The sequence below is a fragment of the Antrostomus carolinensis genome, unplaced genomic scaffold (genome assembly GCF_000700745.2).
Source record: "Antrostomus carolinensis isolate BGI_N321 unplaced genomic scaffold, ASM70074v2 scaffold4442, whole genome shotgun sequence".
In the NCBI taxonomy this organism is placed as follows: domain Eukaryota; kingdom Metazoa; phylum Chordata; class Aves; order Caprimulgiformes; family Caprimulgidae; genus Antrostomus; species Antrostomus carolinensis.
Window position 1 is genome coordinate 12900 of NW_010298803.1, and position 24284 is coordinate 37183.

Here is a 24284-nt window from a genome sequence, read left to right on the forward strand (position 1 = left end):
GCAGTCATAGAAAGTTAGTGTTGTTGGATAGGAACAAGAGGAAGTATTTCTTCGAGGTTTGGTTTGTTGTTTTGTTGTTTTTTTTTCTTTTTTCTTTTTTTTTTTTTCTTTAGTTAATTAGGTTATTCTTTCATAGAAAATTTCAAATTATCTCCATAAAATAATTAATAAAATAGGATTGGCATAGATTTTGACAATGAGAGCATTGTTGATCTAAGTGGGTAGATACAATGAAGGAAAGCAAGGTGCCTGGTGATCAACTTAAAAAATTGCTTAATCATAGCTTTTCCAGGATTAAAACAATTAAAAGTCTTTTTCATAAAGTTCATCCTGCATATAACCCTTCTTTTTACATTTTAACCTACTTTTTCAATTTTTAATATAGCTGATTTCATATTAAAACTTTTATAGAATATCTGTGAACATGAAGTTCTATATTCCTATACCCAATCATGTATGGAAATTTCCAGTAAGATGAGTCAGTGTGATAGTTCCTTTGGACTGGTTTTATTTTTTATTATTGTTATTATTGTTATTGTTATTGTTATTGTTATTATTATTACTATTATTATTATTATAGTGCTGTAGTGATTAGGATTTCAGGCAATGAGCTAAAACAATATATTACTAGTCTGGCAGTCAATCAGATCACTGTCACTTCAAACATCATTTAAGAAGATCTACTTTTTTATTATTTATATAGCTCCATAGTTCATGGTGCTACATAGAACAAATCAAAGACAGATTCCCTGCCCCCTAAGAGCTTACAGTCTAGGCAAGTACAAGAACAACAGGAGATAACACAGGCAGGGGACAGAGAGGGATTGTAAAAGAAGAACAATTAGATTACAGTCACATGAAAAGCTAGTGTGTTTATCTTGGTGGATACAAACTGGGGAGATGAGGTGCTTGAGTTTTTGTTTTTTTTGTTTTTTTTTAATTAGAACTATATTTTATAGAAAAGCCAGAATAAAAGGGTTTTGAAAATAAATCTTAAAATGCCAGAGGTGCTTGAAGGAAGGCAGAGAGGCAAGACTGGAAGGGAACAGGACACTAACATACTTAACATTGGGAAGCAATGATCTTGGATGTTAAATGAGACAATCCCAGTGACCCTTCCTTTTCCTACACACCTTTGAAAATATGACTAAAAGCACAATTGCTCCTGTAGACCTAAATGCAGACTGGTATTTTATTTTGCCTTCAATAGTGTATCAGTTCACATTTGACATAGGTCTTTAATATTGTATTGGTACACATTTGGGGATGTATTAGACATAATTTTGATTATTCTTAAGTAGGAATTTTGACAGCACTTTCAAAGTAGTTAGCATTTCAATCATCTTATTTTGTGATTGTTGATGTGTTTGAAGACTTTAATGTGTTTGGAGACTAAGTGAAGATGTGTGTAAAGTACTTTAAATATTTTCTAATATCCTTACTATAATAATACAAAAATTATTTTATAGCATTATCTTTTACCTCTTTGTATGCCATTATCTCTGCTTATGACCCTTTTTCCCTGAAAATATTCTGATTTATTAACTAGTTAGTGTGGTAGGGCTAAACAATATTATTTGGGGTTTTTTTTAAAAAAACTCTATGAATTAAATCAAGAAGGATTATTGCACAGAGCCTCAAGTAATATAAACATGAAATAAAATGTTCTTTCAAACCTATACTGAATTCTTCAGCTGAAAATTGAGATAGAAACTTCAGAAAGTAATATCTATCTCACTCAAAACCTGCCAGATACTCCCTGGATATGTTTGCATTTGTGTTTATGTAATAGGAGAACAGTATGAAATGTCTTGCTGATGTCTATAATTGGCCAAATCCTCATTTAGTACCATATATCTCTTGATTTCAACCATCTGTTTGGCTCAGAATTTTCATTATCAGTCCTTCATAAATGAAACTTATCAAAAAGCTAAAGGGTTTTTCATTTATTCTGTAATATGCATGTAATTATCTATTGTTGTATAACCATGCTCAGGCAACCTGAATATCTAAATTGTGTGTCTTGAGAATCTTTAAAGATTGTAGACATCTATCTTCTTTGAAACAAACGTGGTAAAAAAACAAAAAACAAAAACCAAAAAAGTCCTGTTCAGTTTTTATTTCCGATTGTCATCCACCAGGTAGCACCATATGACTGAGTTATAACTGCTTTAAAAGTCTTCTCTAAAGTGACATTCAAGGTCAGTCAGAGAAGCACCCATCATCCTATCCTGGGATATCAACAGACTAATCGAGCTATTACATAAAACCTCATAAAGCAGTTATGTACAGATTCTGAATCTTCATAGGCCAGATAGCTACTCACTTGATTTTAGCTGGTGTAGTTTCATGGATTTTAATGACACTATAGAAATTTATTGTACATGAGAATTCAAGAATTTGGGACTAGCTATTCAGAGGTCTCCCAAAATTATGATGATTTCTTCAGAATTGAGGATTTCATTCACAACAGTGAAGGGAAACTGAATCATTGAGAATTTCGGAGTACAAAACTATCAGTAGTATTTTCTATTACTTTTGGGGTCAACTCTTTGTTAGTCCTTTTTTCTTCTATGTCTTAATTTTCTGTGAAAAATACAGAAATAATGACTAATGCACAACAAAGTAACAGTATGAATTAGTGTATATTTTTTTAAAAAAGCCATTATTCTACTATGAATCTATGGAGCCATGCATTTCTAGTCTTGATCTTAAATACGAATCTCCAGTTACTTTGCATATTTCCCTTAATAATGGAAGGCTGAAATTGTCACTAAAATCTTAATTAAGTCACACTACTTTTGTGTTAGGATTTTTGTTCCTTGGGGGACTTTGAGCCAATAAAATATTTGGGATACATTCTACATTCACACTTACTTTGTTTCACATAAAGCTTAATGAGAATTAGTCATGTGTATCAAGGTGAGAATGAAATCCTGCTTCTTTCAACACCCTTAACTGAGAAAAGAAAGATTTGTTTGAACATAATACAGCATTTTATTACATGATTTTACAAATTTTATTGTAAATCATCAATCAAATGCAATAGCCAATTTTTTTTTCCATTCCAAACCATCATAATTAGGATTTTACTTTGTGTTATATGACAGTTACTGTCTTCCCCTTTGTATTTTAAAGAATTAACTTAAAGTTAAATATGTATTACATAAGTATATTCATTCTTAGAATCTTTGCTGAAAGTGTTTTTATCCTGTTTATACTTCAGACAAAGATAACCTGTTTCTTGTTATCACATAAATGGGGATGAAACTCTCACAAATATAAGAGAATTTTCTTTCTCAGTCCCTGTTCACAATGGAAATGGCCAGCTCAGTCTCTATGAAGATTTATGAGAACTGGGTAGTAGACACAAACCTCCCCCTTCCCCCCAGATTTCATTATATAATTTCTACAATTTGGATAATATATTTTATACTCCTGTGCTAGAAAGATGATGATAAAGTTAAATTAAGTCCCAGTAAGCAAATTACCTCATTACTCACCAATGACTGTTTATCTATGATTTTTTTTTTAATTGGTCAATTGGATTATTTTATGTATAAAGACTGTCTTCGTAATCTTTTTTGATTGACATAACATTCCTACATAGCCCATTCTATATATTTTTTGTTGAGATACAAATGGATTTACAGCAGAGGTGCAAGACTCAGCATCTGTAGGGCAGTATTTAAAAATGTTATGTCCAGGATCTTACCACAGGCAGGATATATAAATTAGCTTTGAAGCAGCTAAGAGCCAGATCCTGCAAAAACTTATCACAATGTGCTGTACTGGCTTCTCTCAGAAATCCCAGCAAACTCTCTGGCCACTCATTTAGTGGCGAGAATCAGTGAGACAGGGTACTAAACTGAGGCTGAGTACCAGTACTGACACAAAGTACTGTACAAATGTTGCTCAAATCACACAGCAAAACCAAAACAACTAAAAATGACATAATTTTAATGATTTTTTTTTTTTTAATTTTGTGCATTGGATTCAAACAACAAACTGAGTGCACTTTAACTGTTATCACAATGTGGTCAAGAGGTCTGTGTCTTTTACCATTTACACACAATTGTTCATGACAGCATGTTATCAGCCTAGTGAAAACCAGGGGTGTAGCATGGTAAGCAGTGGTGGTAGTGCACCTAGTTTTTATATTATCTAACTTGAAAATATGTCTCTTCTAAGATTCCTTTTTCTTGATAAAAATAGTTTTCACCAAACGTTGGTGGTGCACACGCACTACCATTCATGCTTGGCATCACACCCCTGACAGAAACACATGTTCTTATTTTGTTGATAAAAAGTATTACAAAAATTTCCATACAAAAACTATTTTCATAGAAATCTTGCATTTCCACAAATAAACCTGAACATTTTTTTTTTTTTTTGGAAAAAAAAAAACTGCTCAAGAATTTTGTTCATTTAGTACTGTGACTGTATTGAAAAATGCAGTCCTCCTTAAAGTTCTCCATATTCACTTCTAGGTGACCTATCCCACTTCCAATATTAGTGAGAATTGCACAGGCTCCATTGAGTTCCATTAGTAGCAGGAATAAGGGTCTCAAAACCCATTCAGGCTAAAGTGCAAGCCCTCTATGTGTGAAATATACTGCTTCCCACGCCCCTCCCTCTTTTCACAATTAAAGAAAAAAAGTAATTGCTTATATCTAGAGGTTGTAAGATACATTCTTTTGTACTAAGGAAACTTTCATTCATCTAGAAATTGGGTCAAAATTATGGATTTTGGGTTTTTTTTTATTTGTTTGGTTGGGGTTTTTTTAGATCAAAGTTCCAGCCCAGGTAAATTTAAGTTACTGATTTTTTTTATTATTATTATTTATTTACTTAGTTCAGTGACACAGACAGTCCAAAAAGCAGATGAACATCCTCATATTTATCCTTCTGTTCACTGGATTCATATTTCTTCACTTCAGCATTTCTCCCATCCAGGAAACTCATATTGCCTCTTCAGATGGTAGTTTCAGTCTACCAGCAGTTACCAACTCTTCTATGCTTGGAAGTTCAGAAGAACATATGGTTTCTTGTTCCACTAGTGTACTGAGATAATACTTTTGCTAGACTCCTTCTGTGGTTAATATAATCTTGGACATCCATTCTCTATCTCCTGGCAACAGTTGAACTTCAAAAGGAACCTGTAATTTCTCACTGAGACTGCATTTGAAACCAGCCACAAAACTCACATAGAACATTCATTCACTCAGAATGGTGGAAACCCATGACGAACAGTGTAACCTTGCATAACTTGGTTGATCCATGATGCTTGTGATTCGAGTCTGGCCATTGCAACTGCTGAGATCACAGAGTCTCTAGTTCATAGACACAGCGGCATGAGGTAACTCATTTTATTTTGCACAGGTTGCATATTTCCACAGGAAACATTCTCGCAAGGTTGGTTGGAAAAAAGACGACAGTTTGTGCTTGGGGTATTTGGCTTCCCAGCTCTATGCCATGGTTTCTTTACCCGGCAACCTTCTGTCGTTAAATGTATGCATGTTGATGACTTCTTCTGTTTTCACAATAACGGGGGCCTGTGGTTTGTGTTTTAATCGACGCTGACACTTCAGAGACATCCTTAGCTCCTCTACCATGGCACTACAGAAGGACCTCTACAGAGGGAAATAAAAGAAGAAGAAAAAGAAATCTGTAAGAAATGTCAAACTGCAATGTCTAGAAGTAGATTCACTCTATTGGCACAGCCTTGTCAGTCCTGCAAGTTTGCTTTGTCTCAGCCTGGAGATCATAACAAATTGCTGTTTGTTTTTTTTTTAAATATACATCACATAATAATAAAAAATGACTTATCAAGCTGTGATGACTGAGAGAAAAAATCACCTTGTCTCTACAATTATTTATCTGACAGCTACTGACTATGGATGCATATAACACATAAAAATATTTCAAGTAGATGTTCTGTTAACATAGTTTAGCCTTAGAGGATAACATCTGAATGTAACATGTATATTAGGTGTTCAGGAAAATCTACTTGCCCATATTTCAAAATAATACATTTCATTTCTATGTGATTTAAATAGTTGTTCCTCAACAAAACAACAAGCCTTAGTGTAGCAAGTTTACCTAAATTAATGTTGAAATACTGTTAAAATGCAGATCCATTACTGAAAACAAGTATCTACTCCATTATTTTAAATATCTTCTGTAGCTAAACACTTCTTCCACTACTGACTATCATTTGTGGAGTACATATTTGCAAAAAGTATTCAGTTTCATTGATATTTATGAAAAGCATATTATCAGAAAAAACAGTTTTTTAACATGTTTTCATCAAAATCTAGATCCTCAAAGCCCTTTTTTTCATTTTTTAGTCCAAGAAATTTGAAAAGTAAAATAAAATCTCCGTTACTCATTCTGACTGAATTCTCAACTGCTGATAGTATGCTAAGCAATTAGCTTCTCCTCAGTGTGAGATTTGGAGTATGGAAGAAATATATAAGTAAGGAAGATGAGTCTCAGTTTTGGGGTCTGCGAATCGAACACTTTTATAATATACTTTAACTTAATTTTTTTCCAGATAATGAAGAAATGTATTAACTAAATAACACTTCCCAGAGCCTGAGACATTATGATAAACTGCTGACAATTGTTGTCAGTCAAAGTAAGTTTTAATATAATCTATTGCTTTGCATTTTGCTTCTTAACAACTAATTTCCAGTCCAGGGAGACAATCTGGGAAAAGAAAAAAGAAAAAGAAAACGAAAAAAGGGAAAAACAAAAAGACAGAGCACTTGGAATTACTGTGAATATCTCTTGATTTTTCGATTTTGTGTGATTAGTGGTAGATCATCAGTCAATATAGAATTTTCTAATTTATTTTCCAAATCAAGTACTCTGCTTTATTTGTAAACTTTTAAATCTCCATTATTCATACAAACCTGGAGTTTGGAGATTAGATCTACAAAATATTTAAGCACCTCACCCTGCCTAGTTCTTTGGGAGCCTAAATTGAAACTGCGTTTATCAAAATCTGCATTCAGTTTCCAGTCTCCAGGGTTGAAAGCACTTCGAGCAGTAAGCCACTCAATTTTCCACATTAAACTTCATAGATTCACTTGGCCATAGTCAGAAGTTCTACTAAACACATCGGTGCTTGGCTTAGCCCTAGAACCCATCAAAATTCGTACTCAAATTCTCCCTGTGTAAGGCCATCAATTCAGTAGGTGTGCTCTGAAAGGACCTAACAAATCAGGTTCCTCAAAAAAGTAGCAACTGCTAAAGAAGGACACATGGCAGAGGTTACAACTTTCTTCTGCGCAGCCATTCATCAGCTGGAGCATTAAAGCTGAATGAGAGACACATTTGAGAGGGTCAATTCAAAAGTTTCTTCTGCTGGAGAAGATTTAAGCTTCAGTGTCTCAGCAAAGGGCTGTAACCTACAGGCATTAGAAAATTTCAAGGTAAAAACACCTTTCCACCTACTCTTCCTGTTCCACTTTACACAGATGCAGTTAACAGAGGCAGAGAGGGAGAAAGGGAGAGAGGGAGAATGATGGGTTGTTCTGTAGATTAGGGATTAGAGCACACAGTGGCAGAGAATAGGCAGGTCAGAAGCAAAGGGAAATCTTACTCTGGCTGTGATACTCTTCCTTTCAAACATTTCTTTCCCCTGCTGAGTTTGACATAAAGGAATGACACCTACTCAACTTATGACAGAAAGTGTATAGCCACCTACAACTAAGTAAAGTTTAAACTGGGAATCTAAAGGAGAGAGAGGTATATTTCCCGTGCAGAGTCAAGCACAAGCCCTTCAGAGACCAAAGTTCAGGACAAAGTTCATCATTTCTAGTGGGCTACATGGAGTGACTTCTGCAATGGGCACTCATTAGCAATCCCTTTTGAAAAAGTTTTGGTGCACTGGATTGATATCCAAGATAGAATTTACAGCTTTTATTGTGTGAATGAGGTGGCTAAAATTTCTAATTACATGGTCTGAGCTGTAATATATCAGATCTTCATGCACTAAGTATCTTTGCTTAGCATTGTATAGAAAGCAGGAGATTATACCTCCTTCTTATCCAGATGTACTTTGAAAGAAAATATTCAATTCCCCTAGACTTTCTTTTTTTTAAGAAAGTGCTGTTGCTTAACATCAGAACTGCAGTTATGATTATGAGTCTGAAATTAGCCCTGAATTAATTTGAAAGAGCAAGATTTAATTTAACATCCCCTAATGGTTCACAGGCTAAATTGCTAAGGCTTGCAGATATTGGCATTTTCACTATGTGGTGAACCTAGCACATAATTCAGGAGTTTCATGGGAATCCATTAAGAAGTAAATGCCGCAACTCTCGGCGTTACATCATCTCCAATCATTATATGGTTCTCATCTCTGGAATCAAAGACCTAACTGGAGCATTCTGAGGCACAAAATCTGTCTAAACTTAAAAATGGTTCATTAGTGCTTAACATTCTCAGGATTGATTGTGTCCCTTGTTTTTTTTTTTTGCCAAGATATCTAACAAGAGTGCCAGAACAGAGTGAATCCTTTTCAAGATGCACCAATCCACCCAGACTTTTGCAACGATCTGCAAACACTTACCAAAGGGTATACATTTTTAGGTAATATCAGTATTACAATCAGTAGCCAAAAAGTAAGAATATACATGCACTTAATGCCAACATTCTGAAATAACCTGAAAATGAGATCTCAAGAAATGTGTCGACACATTTTATCTGAGACTTTTACCTGGATCTGAAAAATCATTAAATAAGAAATGTTGGCAAGACTGACAGTCTTAACACAATTTTGAGATAGTTATTTTATCTAGAAAATTCTTCTATTCTGTATTTTCAAATTATTTTGTATAAATTAAATTCATGGGAACTTATCTGCATATGTTGTATTAAAAATATGATTTAATTATTTCATTTACTAAATTTATTTTTATGTATGCTATGTATTTTAAAATATCAAATGTCTGAAAAAAATAAACAAGATTAGCTCCCAGACAGTTCCATTGTTCTGGTAACTGAGCACTGAAAAATAGAAATATTACATCTCTTTTTCAAACAAAATGATTTTCAATTTTCACTGAAATGATAAAGTATTAAAAAAAAGATAAATTCAATGCTATGTAAAAGTTCATTATCTGGATCTTATTCTTCTTTGGCTTCTATGTGAGAAATATGAGAATGAGTTTTCCCACATATTGCAAAATCATGTTCAAAAAAGGTTTACAAAAGTTTATTTTACGTTTGACCTTTTTTTTTTCTTAATAGAAATTTTTTTCCCCTTTCATTTCAGTTCCAATCTGTTTATGGTCTCCATTTTCTGTACAGTTAAACTTTATGTTCTTTCACTGTTAAGATACAGCTTTTGGAATAATAAGACATTAAAAAAAAAAAGAAGTAGTTCTATCTAGAATAATTTTTTTTGTGACAGATAAATGATATTTCCAGATATGATTTTAGAAAATATAATCCAATGTCTTGATTCTAAATTTAATTGACCATTCCTATTGTTAGGGGAAAACAGTGAAATGTTTACAGAACTTACAGGCTATGTTTCAAAACTGGTGCCCAACATGAAACTGAGCACTTTTAATATATATTAGAAGACTCTCCACTTAAGTCAAAGAAAATAACCTTTTTCCCTTGACTTACCTTCCACACTGGAGGCATGTTATGAGAACATCAGTTACTATTGATTTTTCACCAACCCTTACAAAATCTTAAATCATCCTCTTAAATGTTACCAGAAAGTAAATGCTGCCTGCAAGTCACCTTAGATATAATAGCAGTAGAGTCAAAGGAAGGCATACAGTTCTCTAAACAATAGTGCAGTTAAATGCAACTGTTTTGTTGCAGAAAAATAATGGCTATAAAACATTAGAAAGAAGACCTGCAAATCTAAGTTTGGACTTCAAGCTTACAAAAAAAAAAAAAAAAAAAAAAAAAAAAAAAATCAGAACTATAGTTCTTAGCCTGTTAACACAAAGCAACTTTGAAAAAACTCATCTCCTTAGTAACAGTAAAGAAGTCACTTATACCACTTTTATTCTTTGCCGCAGCTGACAGCTCACAAGTCATGTAGAATCAAGACAATAATTTGTGAAATATTATAACTGTTTACAATTTATTTAGATAGTTTATGCATGGCTTTACTGCCTGAGGGAAAAAAGTATCTTTGCATGTAGGCATTAATATGAAAGCTAGACAACATTTAAAATGTTTTCATTATATTTCATTATATTATATAGGAATTTAGAAAGGTAATTAGAAATCACATTAGCATTCGTTAGACACTAAATTATGAGACTATCACCATAGATTTTGCATTAACAGCCTAAAAAGAGCAACAGGAAGATAGGAATGGCATGTCTGCACTACTCTTATAATTCTGATTTAAGTGAATAATATTCAATATGTTTTCAATATAAAAATCTCCATTTGCTTGCTGATTTTTTCCCTCTTTGATGTAGTTAACACAACGTTGACTGTCAACATTCAACAAAGAACGGTAAGGTTTACTCAGAAATTCATTACTTCCAGTGTTGTGCATCAGATGTTATTTGAAGCCTTGTTTAATTTTCTTAAAGCAGTTACAGCAGTCATCCTGCATTGTCTTGTTATGTTATGGGTCAGTGTTCTAGCATTTAGTAGGATATATTAATCAAACTGTTTTTCATCTTCTTGAAGTTAGCTGAGAAGGAATGCACAGCCCTACCCTGACCCTCCCTCTTAATCAGCTTCTGCTTTCATATACCACTCCTCCAGGGATTTTGAATGTGTGTAAGGAAAACCTGTCAATCTTAAATCCCCTAAAGAGAAACATGAATCCCAGCAAAATGTTGATTTAGGATTACAAAGATATGAACAATTAATGTGATAAAAATAACCTCAGAAAAAGAAAAATAATATTTCATTGTAGTTGAAGCATAGGAAGTTGAAGTGTACTTGTAATGATCAGATTTTTAGGTTGGTTAGTTATACACCTAGTCTTATACACGACTGTTGATTGAATGCTGTTAACATATATATACACACGCATGTATCTATAGATACATAAGACAGTGACACTAAAATTATTTTGCGACAGATTTTTCTGATGTAGTACATTTTCAGCCCATGGCAAGTATAATACACAAGTACACTGAAGACTAAATTCACATCAATTAGCCAAACATATCATCAATGTATTCTCAATTTCAGATTTAGCAATTTCTGCTTTTTTGCAAGAAGTAGAATGAGCAGCCATTTTAGGAAGTTATTTTCAGGCCAAAATGTGTAGGAGATTCCATCACCTACTCAAATAAAGACAATAATATCAAGCAAAATGAAAAAATTAATTCCATAAATTAAGCTTTACTTCCACCACAGGATCTACAAAGGCAAGACCAGTAAAGTTGTTCCAGACATCCTGGTGAAGCATGAGATGCTTCATCCTGTAACTGAATTGAATGTTGATTCTTTCAAGGACTTTTCTAGCTATTTCATGGAGAGGATCAACAAGAATCTGATGGAACTGACCATTCCTGTAACAAAAAAACACTGACATAATCTTCCACAGGCTGAGGTGTTCACTGAGTTTTAGAGTTATGTGACGAACTTAGATGATGTACAGGGCCTCGTTGTAGACCACTTCTAGCACAGATTGTTAGTGTCTCCCAGTAGGACAATAAGATTAAAGCTTTCCTTAATTAAATTATCAATTGGTATCCAAAAAAACAATTCAAACACTCTCAAATTCTAAAATTTATTACCTGACAAACAAAAATCCGCTCTGGATGATGACAGAGACTTCTGGTAAAATAACTCTGAGTTCATTTTAAGTCTTCTGAAACTGCTTAAACTGGTTCCAAATCTGAGTGCAGCTTGACAGCTACACTAGTTTCTGTGGCTGACGGGGAGCTCCTAGCAGTGCAGAAAGCTCTTTCGAAGGTGGTTTTGTTTAGCTCTGCCAGCAGCCTTTCTGGCCGTTGCACTGACCATGATGTTTTTCTGACTCACCTGTGGACCTAGGCTGGGGCAGATGGGATTGAACTTGTGTGGTTCCACTCTTTCCTCTCAGAGAAATCCCAGAGGATGGTATAGGGCAATTGCTCATCAGCCCCGAGGGCTCTCTCTCATGTAGGATTCCACAAGGTTTCATCCTGTCAGCTCTCCTTTCATAATGTATATGAGGCCACTGAGGAGATAATGAAATAGTTTGGGCTATGGTGTCATCGACACACAGATGATACACAGTCCTACTCTCTTGTCAGCCCAGGATGGTGCAGTCATTTTGTGCTCCCAGTACCTGGCTGAAATAAGGGTATGATGGCAGCTTAGTGTCAGGGAGATTGGTTCTGTGTTGGACAAGTAAAAAGAAACATTCAGAAGATATTATCTACCCTTAATATTCAGTTCCACCTCTTATGAAAGAGGTTAATAGTCTTGATTTTCTCCAGTTTCCTAAGTCTGGCTCTGAGTTTTCAAATTGGATCAGTGGTGATAACAGCTAGTTGTCACTTGTATATCGGTCAGCGGCAATAATTTCTACTGGTATGAAGCTTGCCACACCAGTCCAGGTCTTCTTACAGAACGTTCTACTGCAGTCCAGTGTCCCTGGACAATGGCTACAAAGACTGCCAGGTGTTGAGTAAGTGCTGACAACAATTCATAGTACTTCAGCCATGTAGCTGCCACTAAACAAATAAATAACATAATATATATATGGTACTGCCTATTTGATTCAGAATTATATCCAATGCAACATTTTAATGGTTCTGTGTGGTATAATCACAGCTGTGTAGGATATTTCTCTGCCTTTCAGCAGAGATGATCCTGATTGCGCTGAACTCAGTCACTTGATATCTTGTGCTCTCAGCCACTGGATGTGAAAGTTGATTCACCTGTTAAATCATTTTTGATCCTAGATCTAAATTCATTCTTTGTTTTTCCATGGAAGGTCAGGTTGATCTTCAGGCATGGTGAAAGGAAGTGATGATGATATGTAAATAATCCTTTGGACTGTTAATCTGTCTGGATTAAAATACTGTATAGAACACCATATAATTTAATCTGAAAATAATCATCCATTTCACAGAGACATTCTAGAAAATAAATACAACCTTTCTTACCTGACTTTAACTGTATCTAAACAGCTTTTTTAAAAGTTTCTGGAGCTAAAGTCTACTTTATATTATTCACTGTAAAAATTAAGTAAGTTTTATAGTTCAGTGTGATAGTATAAACTTAATATAAAATTTGGCATGGCCTCAAATCATATTGAACAGAGAAAGACTATTAGTATTAAGCTAATGTTAATGCTTTCTACTGTTTTGGAAACACTAACTATTACAGTCATACTGCACTGCACTGCATAGTTACATGGTTTCTTCAGGCTGTCAGATATTTTCTCAATCTAAAAGACAGCTGGAAGTGCTTGTTGTTACATTGCTGGTTTATACAAAAGTCAAAGTAATCTAAATCAGATTCATTAAACTGTATTGAGTACTACATTTCACTATAGTATAGGTGGTTAATTGAAAATTTAAATATTTATATTTGTATATTAAAATATCTGTATACATTGCATGTTAAAATAATATTTAGGCAAAGACAATAAAACTTTATTAGAAAGACATTAATGTTCTATAATCTGATATTTTTTTCCTTGAGAATGAAGAATTTTTTTTTTTTTTTTTCCCAGAGGAGTAAATATTTCTATAATGTAAATGTTTATTCTTTCTACTGATGAATATTTGCTATAAAATAAATGACAGGAAGTGGTTTCCAAAATTTTTTTATAAAACTTGAAATTTTTGACAAACATAAAATATTCCATAACTCAGACCTGTAATTTAAGCCCTGATTTTTGAGTGAATATCTATGGAGTGATAGTGAGCCTCCTGAAATCATATTCCTACATTTGTACTTGTACAAAGGTCAACTTTACATACATTTTTAATCTTTCTATTCTTTGTTTCTTGAATGATACAAATTAAGATATTAAAAATACCTCAGATGTAAGGTCCATTGCCAAATAGATATTGGTTGAGCTGCAATCAAAAATCAAAATAGAGATCTTGGTTTTATTGTTTTATTGTTTGCAAATAAATTTTTAAATGCCAGTCAGTCACATTGCCTTTTTTCAACTTCTTCCATTTTTGTCAATTCCTTTTTTTTTTTTTCTTTTTTCCTTTTTTTTTCTGTTAACAGTAGGGGCGTTTGTGGATTTCATTTTGGGTTTGGGGGTTTTGGATTTGTTTTGTTTTGTTATTTTTTGTAGAGGTTTCTTCCATTAGAAAATATCCTCTTGTATAAATTTAGGTGGTTTCCAAGAAGGCATTTAATTATAATTAATACCTCAACTTCAAGTGATCCATACACTTACACACACATAAATTAGCTATACAAGTCTATACATCCACATACAGTGCTCAAGGGAGTACAGGATGAAGAATTTCCCAATTTTCCAACTGCATACCTGCAAAATGTAATGTGCTAAATTTGGAAAAACATTTCCTTTTATGGGCTGCCACAGCTGCAGCTGCTTTTTCCAACCAACATTAAAAATTCTGAGGTTATTCCATTACAAAATGTAAGATAACAATACAGAACACATCACTGACTGTGCATTGTATAAAAGTTACTTGGGATATAAATCCCAAAGCTTTTACTTTCAATTACCAAGAATGCCCACATTCTTTTGTTTATTATAGCCTGAGGAACAGGCTTTTCAACTTCAAAATCTTTTGAACTTGCCTCCCCCTAGAAAGTGGAAAAAAAAATCACTAAGCTGGGATTTACTTTGGGGTTGTTCCAAAACTATTATAAATTGCTGTCCCAGATATCAAAGGCTTTTGCTATTAAACTATTAGGAATGTTCTCTGAACTCAAGTAACACTGACAAAACTGAATTTTTTGAGGAAGTAATGAAAAAGTTTTTAATCAAATCTAATTTAGTAAAGTTTGGAAAAAAACCCAAACCATAAAATATTCTGTCAAAGTAAGAAAGAATCCTAAAAATCTTTTCATTTTTAATATGAAATTATTGTAGTAATTTTGTTTTGCACTGTTGTTAAGATAACAATTAAAATAAAGCTGGAAATACCGACTTGCTACGTATCATGCAGTAGACAGAAGAACAACCTTGGCAAATAAAGTTGTGTTAGTCTTTACACTAACTTGATGTAAACAAATCAAGAACAGTTAAACTGTATTTGAGAGAAGCAGAATCAGGACATGGTGTCTGTCAACTGTTTATGGTTACAGAAAAACAGCTTTTTCAGCTTAGCAGCCCTTGTCCCCTCCTTGGCTCTTCGGAAGGTAGTGGTTCCACTGCATTAATAAAACCAGGTTTCAAGACAACTTCTCAAGCCAACATAACCTTCTCCAAAAAAAACCACCAATAATCAGGATAGGTACAAGAACTATTTGCAAGCAATGTTCTGTATATTCTTGACACTGCCTTCAGCAGTACTGCAAATTTCACCCTCAAGTTTTCAGCAGTGCACAAGTAGTTTCTACCACACAGCTGACATTTATGGTAATATCTAATCACTGCGTGAATGTTGTATCAAAATGGAAATAATCTTGGAGAAGACTTCTAAAAAAAAAAAAGGGTCCATAAATTCTCAAACTGAGAATCATCAATATATTATGCTAAACATTAATGGTCTTCAAGGTCAATGTTTTCCCTGGCTCTTATGATAATAATACGAGCTATACAAAATTAAATATATGAAATTGATATAAACTCATAACACATTGAAGCACACCAATTAAAAAAAAAAAAAGACATAGTAATTTTTTTAAAATATCTTCTGTTTCTAACATTGCTTATTCGCTGCCCTCTGAGTGCTGTTAAAATCAGGGAGCAGGTCATTCACCAGCAAAAGCAATTATAAAATGCAAATGACTGAGCATTTGTTGTCAAGATTGACTAGATAAAAAGGGTCTACTTCATAACATGTTTCCAAGCAGATTACATAATTAGGCGTTTGTATTTTAAACAATAGGAAAGAATACAAGCCTTTAGCACTTTTGACAAAGGCTGCAATTAAAAAATAGGTAAGCATTGTAACATAAATTCTATTAAAAAGTCACAATTACATTTTCCTTTGATAAATTAGAAGGCACCATCTTGTGGTTACTCCTCAGGAATGCAGTCAGGACAGCCTCCAGCCTGCCATCTCCTCCTGCCTCTTCCTGATGTGTCAACTGGAATGTCAAAATTCTGCCACAGACAAGATCAATGCTTTGTCATTCCCATACTCTCTCTGAAAAAAATCAGTGAGAGTATGTACTAGGTAGGACTAAAGAAGTTATTTAGCTCAAAATACACCCCAGGTTATCACATTATTCAAACGTGTTTCAGGTAGACAATAAATTCAGATTTATTGTCAATTGTAGCAAAACCACACTTAATTTATAGTAACCTTAAGATCAAATACTGCTATAACCTAGAGTCTGTGCAGCTCAGTAAATCTGCATGAATTTTTGAGCCAGCTAAGATTAGAGATTTCTATTACAGAATCACAGAATAGTAGGGGTTGGAAGGGACCTCAGGAGATCATCTAGTCCAACCCCCTGCCAAAGCAGATTCTCTACAACAGGTTGCACAGGAAAGAGTCCAGGCAGGTTTTGAACATCTCCAGAGATGGACTCTCCTCAACATCTCTGGGCAGCCTGTTCCAGTGCTCTGTCACTCTTATTGTAAATAATTTTTTCCTTAAGTTTGTATGGAACTTCAGGTGTTCCAGTATATATATATTCTTGTTACAATTACATTATCAAAACCAAACATTGTGCATTTTGCAGAAGGTGTTTGAAATTTTTGTAAACAATTTATTTTGAGCAAGAGTCAACCAGTTAAGTTTTTGCCATCTTCGAAGACATAGTTAGTCTTATATACAGATCACAGTTCAGCATTGAGAATTTCTTGTTCAATAGAATCTACAGTTGTAAAAAAACACTGTTTTGTGGGTAACACACTTGTGTATTCACAGCTACTGATGTCTGCTTTGGGACCAGTTCTGATAACTGCTCATTCATTGTACCTTGTGAGATAAATTATCCATATTGCTCTTTCTCAACAAAATTGTGTAACTGAGCAGCGAATTATTTACCATGGAATGTTCAATTGCTTCTGTCTTCCTCAGGAAATGTAAAATATAAATCAATATAAATTTAGTTCTTGTTTTATTGATTTTATAATAAATTATAAAAAATCCCCTATTTCATAGAAGCTAATTTAACTGATGTTTAGGTTATGATTTGACTGTGTAAGTCCAGAAATACTTTGTTGGTGTTATTCTTTCGGTACACTCTAAGATTTGCTCTAATATTTTATATTACAGGAAGTCTATGAGCAGATCTCCCCTAGTGAAACAAGCAGCCAAGGGACACTGACATGTGCCTTATTTCACATTTTTTTGAAGTATTTGACAGTTCAAAATTAATAAAATGCACATCTGCTATTTTTTTACAAGCAGACCTAGTTCTGACCTGCTTATGGCTCAATGAGATTTGAACAGCTATAAATCACAGCAGGCTTGAATCCATATATTGTTCTTTTCACATCCATCAGATCTGGATCTTACAGAAAATACTTAGTAAATCTGGACACTTGTTTCTTAAAAAAACTAGCTAAAGTATGTGTCAGTGACTGACAGGCTAAGTGTAACAACATTCAGGATTTTTGCTTTTGAAAGGTGTTAATAAAAGAGAAATTTCTCTGTCTAGAAAGTGTTGTGGTGGCATGAATTAATGTGTAGTATTCTGCTCATTTACACCTATTTCCCACAGCTAATGTCACGTGTTTGCTTTGTATTTTTGAGCACATTAGGAGTATGGATGTTCTGAACCACTTTGGTTACAAGATGTAACACTTTTTTAACAAACAACACAATTTTGTCTGCTGCTTTTCTGAGCTCAGTTCCTTTCAAGATTTCACTCCTCCAACTAGGTTGACACCAGCCAATGTCTCTGTTTACATGTGCACTCCAGGAGTGGGGTGACACTGAAAATTCTAAAAAACCATATCTAGATTATACACTTTGAATCTGCATTGCCTTCCCACTAGTAGTGCAGCTGTGTATTTTGTACACATTAGAAAGCAGACACACATACTAATATGCCCATTTATATTCCAAGATACTCCATATATTCAGCAGCTGAAGTTACCTGATTATACAAATGTCAGGATGATACTCTGATTCTAAAGGGTTGAAATGAATAAATGTTGCTAAAAATAGTTCCTTCCTCTCTCCCTGTGGGATAGCCAAGGCAGCATTACTTGCATGCTTTACTCTTTCCAGCAGATGAGATGTAGACTGGAGACAGATGACAGTATTTTTATCTCCTCCTTGGCTGCTGCTACTCCCTCTGCTAGGCAAAGGGGATCTGCTACATTTGGAGAGGATGGAAGAAGACGTTCACTGAAGGTCTGTGGATGTTGGGAGAACAGTGGGTGAGGGGATGCTGAGGTAGACCATGTGTAGTGGTGGTGACATCATTTTCCTGTTAATTTAATTCCATAAGTAAAGTTCTACCAAAATTCTACTGGTCTCCTGATGTCAGGTTATGGCAAGGGAAGGAAGGGAAGAGATTGGTGGCAAGAAGGAAAAAGAAGAGAGAGATCTGACTCTTTCAAGTCCTTCAGATTCACTCCTAACTTTTTAAAGTATCTCAGTACTGAATGATATGATAAGATCTTTCTGGTACAAGTACTGTTAAAAATTCAGATACCTCCAGTCATTGCTATCTATATACACCGTTAACAAACAAAAATTTAAAAAAGTAAATAAAAAAAGGAAACACAAAAAACAAAACCACAAAACCCTAGGGCTTAGAGAAACAAGTCCTTAATTAAGAAGTTTCTTTTTGCTTCCTCACACAACATCCAACATGCTCTTATTGTCACGTAAGATATGCATTCACACCCTGCAAAATACTGAATTAATGTTACACGATTATTTTCAAAATAGTCCTATTTTTCTAAGCAAGTGTTTGTTAAAAATCCAGAAAAGCTAAACCAAATTATACTTATGTCTATATGAAATCCCTATCCACCTTAAGAGTGGATAAAAATTATTGAGACTTACACTGGCATCTTTTTCCTCACAAATTCATGTCAGAAACATAACATTCTAATAGCACATTAACAGAAATAAAACAACTTGTTGTATCATAAAGAGGATCCAAATGGTCCTTTAACAATTTAATAAAATGTTCCCATGTTCAAACTGTGTTTAGGACCTTGTGACCTCACACTGTCTTTGTGCGTATTAGGAAAAAAAAAAAACAAAACAACTTTAACAATATATTTATAACAGGACATGTGTGTACCAAAAGATTGCCTCAAAAGAAGTGAAAACAAATTGTAAATTTTCTCAGTAATAATTCAGACTACAAAAATTCACCAGTAGCATCTGGTAAAATACCAATATAAATATAGCTCTTGGATTTACTACTGATTTTATTAAATTCAATTACTAAATAGAAATCTAGAAATTGCCATAGGTCACAAACTCCTCAAAAGAAGAAAAAAGAAAAAGACCTTGTAAAATCCAACAGTTTCACTCAATTTTTAAAATTAAGACTATGTCAGCAAAATAAAATATATAGTTTGAGTTTAGGTTTAAACTTGGGCATATATAGAGAGAGAGATTGATTTATTTTTTATGCAGAATTGATTATTCCAACTAAGAATTTCACAAGATATTACTAGTGTTGGCACAATTACAGTATTGTGGTTGTATAAATTGTAAGTACAGAACAAATTAACCCTAGAATTTTCATAATTGAGTCAGTTTGAAATTATAGGACATCATATCAGTAGTAAACTCACAAAAAAAAAAAAATACTGCTGTAATATTTTCCAGTTGCTACCAGGACAACTTTGCAAGTATGAACTTCTATAAAGAACATTTCTATAGAGACATTTTTAGATTTTTACTTTGAGCTACAGACAGTTTGTCTTTTGAAAATCAGAATTATCTGTAGAAGATTAATTTGGTTCCCATTAGAGTTTCGGATTTCTTCTTCATCCATAAAATTAACTGCAGTGAACTTCCAGGAGTAAAAAGCTGTCTTTTTTCAGGCTTGAATAAGAGGAGAAATAGTCACTTGTCCTGAAATCTGGCTACAATTAAACACATTGAAGACAAATTAAAAGCTGTAAATGTAAAACTTTGCGTACTTTGTTGTGATCCGTTGTCATACAAGTACTGTACTGTTCAATAAACAATCAGTATATCACCTACATTTCTCTACCATATACTTAAAGTATTATTTAGATAGACCATAAATATAGAATAAAATAGGAAAACACAATATTTACCTTTTCCAACTGTGCATTTTTTTTAGATTTGTATAAAAACTCCCCCACTGCCACAAAGACAGAAAGCACTAATCCTGCTGCCAGCACTATGAAGATTCCTCCAATATTTTGAACTCCCAAAGCACTGGCCTCTTTACTTTCCTCCTCTGGGCAGCCGTTGCCTCTCCACCATTTCTCTTTCATCATGTGGAGCTTCCCCTCCTCCTGCAGCTGAAGAATTGCTATAGTGATTTTGTCTCTATATGGAGAACCTAAAGAGACAACAGGGAATATATATTGCATGGGTGTATTTTAAGGAAAGTGAGTTATTCCTGATGAGAATGAAATATAATATAATGCCACAGGAAAAACTATATCCTCTATAGCTATAATATTTATTGAAAACTATTTACATCTCAACACGATTACACTGGTCACATAAATACAGACCCACATGCACACACATATACAAATATATATACACAAAACTTGATCCAGCTGGTGTTGCCTGTAAGCCAGGAAACTTGATGCAACAAGTCCTATCACACTTAGCCTCATGGTCTCAATCATCTCATGCCCAACTATTATATCCAGTCAAATAGTATTAATCTTTCAATTTCCATCAAGTTTGTAATTATACTGCAGTAGATTTAGTCTATTATAGATAAATCTGCAGATTGTTGTTTCATAGCTTCTTACTCTAAAGATAGTCCAAGGTGTAATATATAAAAAACACTTTATAGTATTATTTTATTAAAAGAAGAAACAATTGTGCTTCAAGACCAAGCCATGAAATCTCTATTTGACAGATTGCCAGGCACTTAAGATACCTTCGAAGCATGCAATTACTTATTAACTGTACCAAGTAGTAATGTATTCAGAAAGATAAGGTTATGTGTGTTTGGATAACAGGGTTGTAAATTTCCATATTTTAATGTCTTTCTTTCTCATAATTCAGTATTTTAAAATTACATGATAATTTTGCAGCTTTTGAATATTTAAATATTTCAAGGGCAGTTCAAAGGGTAATGTCATATCTTTGAATGTCATCTGCTCTCTTTTTCTTTACTTAGTGCATAAGGACTTTTCAATGAGTATTTTTAAATCTATATTAATTAATGAATAATGTCAATGGAGAAAGCTTTTATTTTCTGAATTTTAGGGAGTAAATCACATCAGTTAGAGCTGCTAAGATCTGTGTAAAATTTAAGTACAGAACAAAGACATAATTTTTCTTTTCCTCTTTCAAAAACAGGAACAAAAGGCTCTTCATTAAAGTGGTTAAGAAATCCCAGGGAAAAAAGAAAGAGTAGATGAAAAGGCATGGTATCCCCTCTTTCATGTGATATGAATGCAATTCTACAAAGAATCTCTCCTCTTTTTCTTTTTGTCATAGTGATGTTACTTACTAGCTATAATTTTTACAGTGTTTCCTTTAGCTGAGTAATAAAATGTGTTTTCATTAACTTAATAACTTTTTAAAAAAATAATCCTCAGCATCTTTTAGAGAGACGCTACCCATTTGACTATTTCGTGTACTGTGATCAACTGTGAAGGATCTGAAGGAATGCATACCTGGGATATTTTATACTCATTACAGTCTTGGAAAACATATTTTCATTTAGAATTCCTTTCAATTTATTCTTTATTTCTTCAATTTCTTCTTGCCTATCTAGAGTTTATCATGAGAATAAAGTCAATGGCAAGGGGTTACTGTGCCATCATGGCAGTATAACATAGAAAGGACCATTAATTACAAAACACTCTGGGCTTTTTCTTTATTCAAAAATAAGAAAAAGCTGGCCTCAAGGTAACTTCTTTACTGTAAGTGTGACAGAGCACTGGAACAGGCTGCCCAGGGAGGTTGTGGAGTTTCCTTCTCTGGAGACATTCAAGACCTGTCTGGACACCTTCCCGTGTAATCTGATTTAGATGTTCCTGCTCCGGCAGGGTGATTGGTCTAGATGATCTTTGAGGTCCCTTCCAATCCCTAGAATTCTGTGATTCTGTGTGGTTTTATCATCTACTCTTAGAAGATAACGATATTCTGTACTATGAACTAAACTGTGTTTGCAGAGAACTACAAGAAACAGAAAAAAAGGAAAACAAGCTCTTTTCAACTTTTTTGTGAATTCAGGGACCTAAGTCACACCATTTCAGACCATCCTGATTATGCTGAAAACTCTTCAAAACTCTGTACTTGACACATTTCTTCAGTCAGATGGAAGAAGGAAAGTGATTAGTTCAAAAGAGCCTGGGGAAATATAAGTGCCTACTATAATCTTCTGGGTATATTTTCAGTGTTACACTGCCTATAAATATTTAACAACAACAACTTAAATAACATTAGATGCTGAGAAATAATTTTGGACCCAGTTTAAACCATCTTCTGATCTGACAGGGTGCCTTGTAATTAAACTAATTTACATTTCATATCCACACTTTCTGCTGTTCTAAATATAGGCAGTACCAACTATTCTTCTTTTATTATTTATGTATTCTATGGACCAGATTTATATACATACAGTTCTAGTCCATTTGAACCACTTAACAAATGAATTAACTCAGGAATTCATAGATAGAAACCATAAAGCACAGGCTAATCCTATCTACAGTTAGTTAAGTTTATGAGGATTGCAGTAGAAACATATGGTGAAGTGATTTTGTTCAACAGTATCACTTACTGTTGGTGCTTTGCAAAATTTTGCACAAATAGTTGTGGAGTGGACAGATTACAGGGCCTTTGGTGTTTCTACTGCAGTATTTGTTTTTGTTATATGCTATTATCATGTCTTAAAAAAATGTAACCTTATAAGTAAGGATCAGTGTGTTCCTACTGCAACATCTGTATTTACTATGTCTTATTAGCTTGTCTTAAAAACATTAATCTCACAAGTAAGGATCAATGTGGGATGACCAGCATTACATACTGCTACTGTTAAATTAAACATTTAAAATTTTATACCCATGAAAAAGCTAGCATTCAATGATGTAGTTCTTTTTCTGAATGACTTATAATGATCTAAATTAATTGATTCACATTTTGCAACAAAAAATAAGTATATGTAATAATCTGATATCTGAAAAAAGTTATTTTTAATGCTGTTTACACTGATGCAAGTAGTTATTACATGAATAAAAAAGCATAATAATAATAATACTATTATTTCCTGAGGTTTTATTTGGTCCTAGATTTTTTTCTAGCTAAAAGTATCATGGTCTTATCTGCAGACGATAAAGTCAGAATACAAAAAGAAGAGAAAATAAATAGAGAATACAGACAAGGCATCCAGATTTTGCTCTGGATCTTAAAACAGTTTTCCTTGCAGAAATGAAAAATTTCAGCAAGTAAATCTAAAAGATTTTTGACATTTACCGGTAATTTTCACTATCATTCCTATAACATGACAGAAAAATGAATAAGCCCTTCCATAAGGTGTTGCAAGAAGGCCACATCCTGTTTTTTTACAGTTTTTGTTGTTTTTTTTTGTTTGTTTGTTTTTTTTAGAAAAAAAAACCAAACCAAAACAGAAAACACAGAAACTTTAAGGCTCATAGAAAATATACAGGAATGCATTTGCAAAATAAATAAAGTATGAATAAAAGTAAATTAATAAAGCAGAAGAAAAAAAAAAGAGTCAGAATGTGGACTTCACATCTGAACCTTCAATAAAAAGACAAGTAGTTAATAAAAAGCCTTACCAGTCTGTGCATGAGGGGAACACTAGGAGGGGACAGGCATAGTGATATTTAAAACTCCATCCCAAAATCAGGGAAAAAGATTAGTATATAATCTTCCATTGAGTGAAGAGAAAGCGAGAAGTCCAGTGCAGAAATATCTGACTTTTTCTTCCCTCTCTTTTCCTGATTCCTACTGCTTTAATTTCTCTATCAACTGATAAACTATTCCCATGACAAACTTGGACAGGAGGACCTACAGACCATAATCTATACATTATTTGCTGATCTCATTCTAGCTGCTATTTGCAGGGAT

The 24284-nt window shown here is 33.7% G+C and overlaps 1 protein-coding gene across 1 annotated transcript; it reads right to left on the reverse strand.

The window, feature by feature from the left end:
- Window positions 1-4843: 4843 nt before the first annotated feature.
- On the reverse strand, window positions 4844-23685 carry LOC104520769 (glutamate receptor ionotropic, kainate 2). The gene is made up of 3 exons (XM_010162559.2): window positions 23667-23685; window positions 20312-20562; window positions 4844-5633 (listed from the first exon to the last, which is right to left on the reverse strand). The coding sequence occupies exons 1-3, from the start codon at window positions 23683-23685 to the stop codon at window positions 5469-5471; spliced, it is 435 nt and encodes a 144-aa protein (XP_010160861.2). The 3' UTR covers window positions 4844-5468.
- Between the last annotated feature and the right edge of the window lie 599 nt (window positions 23686-24284).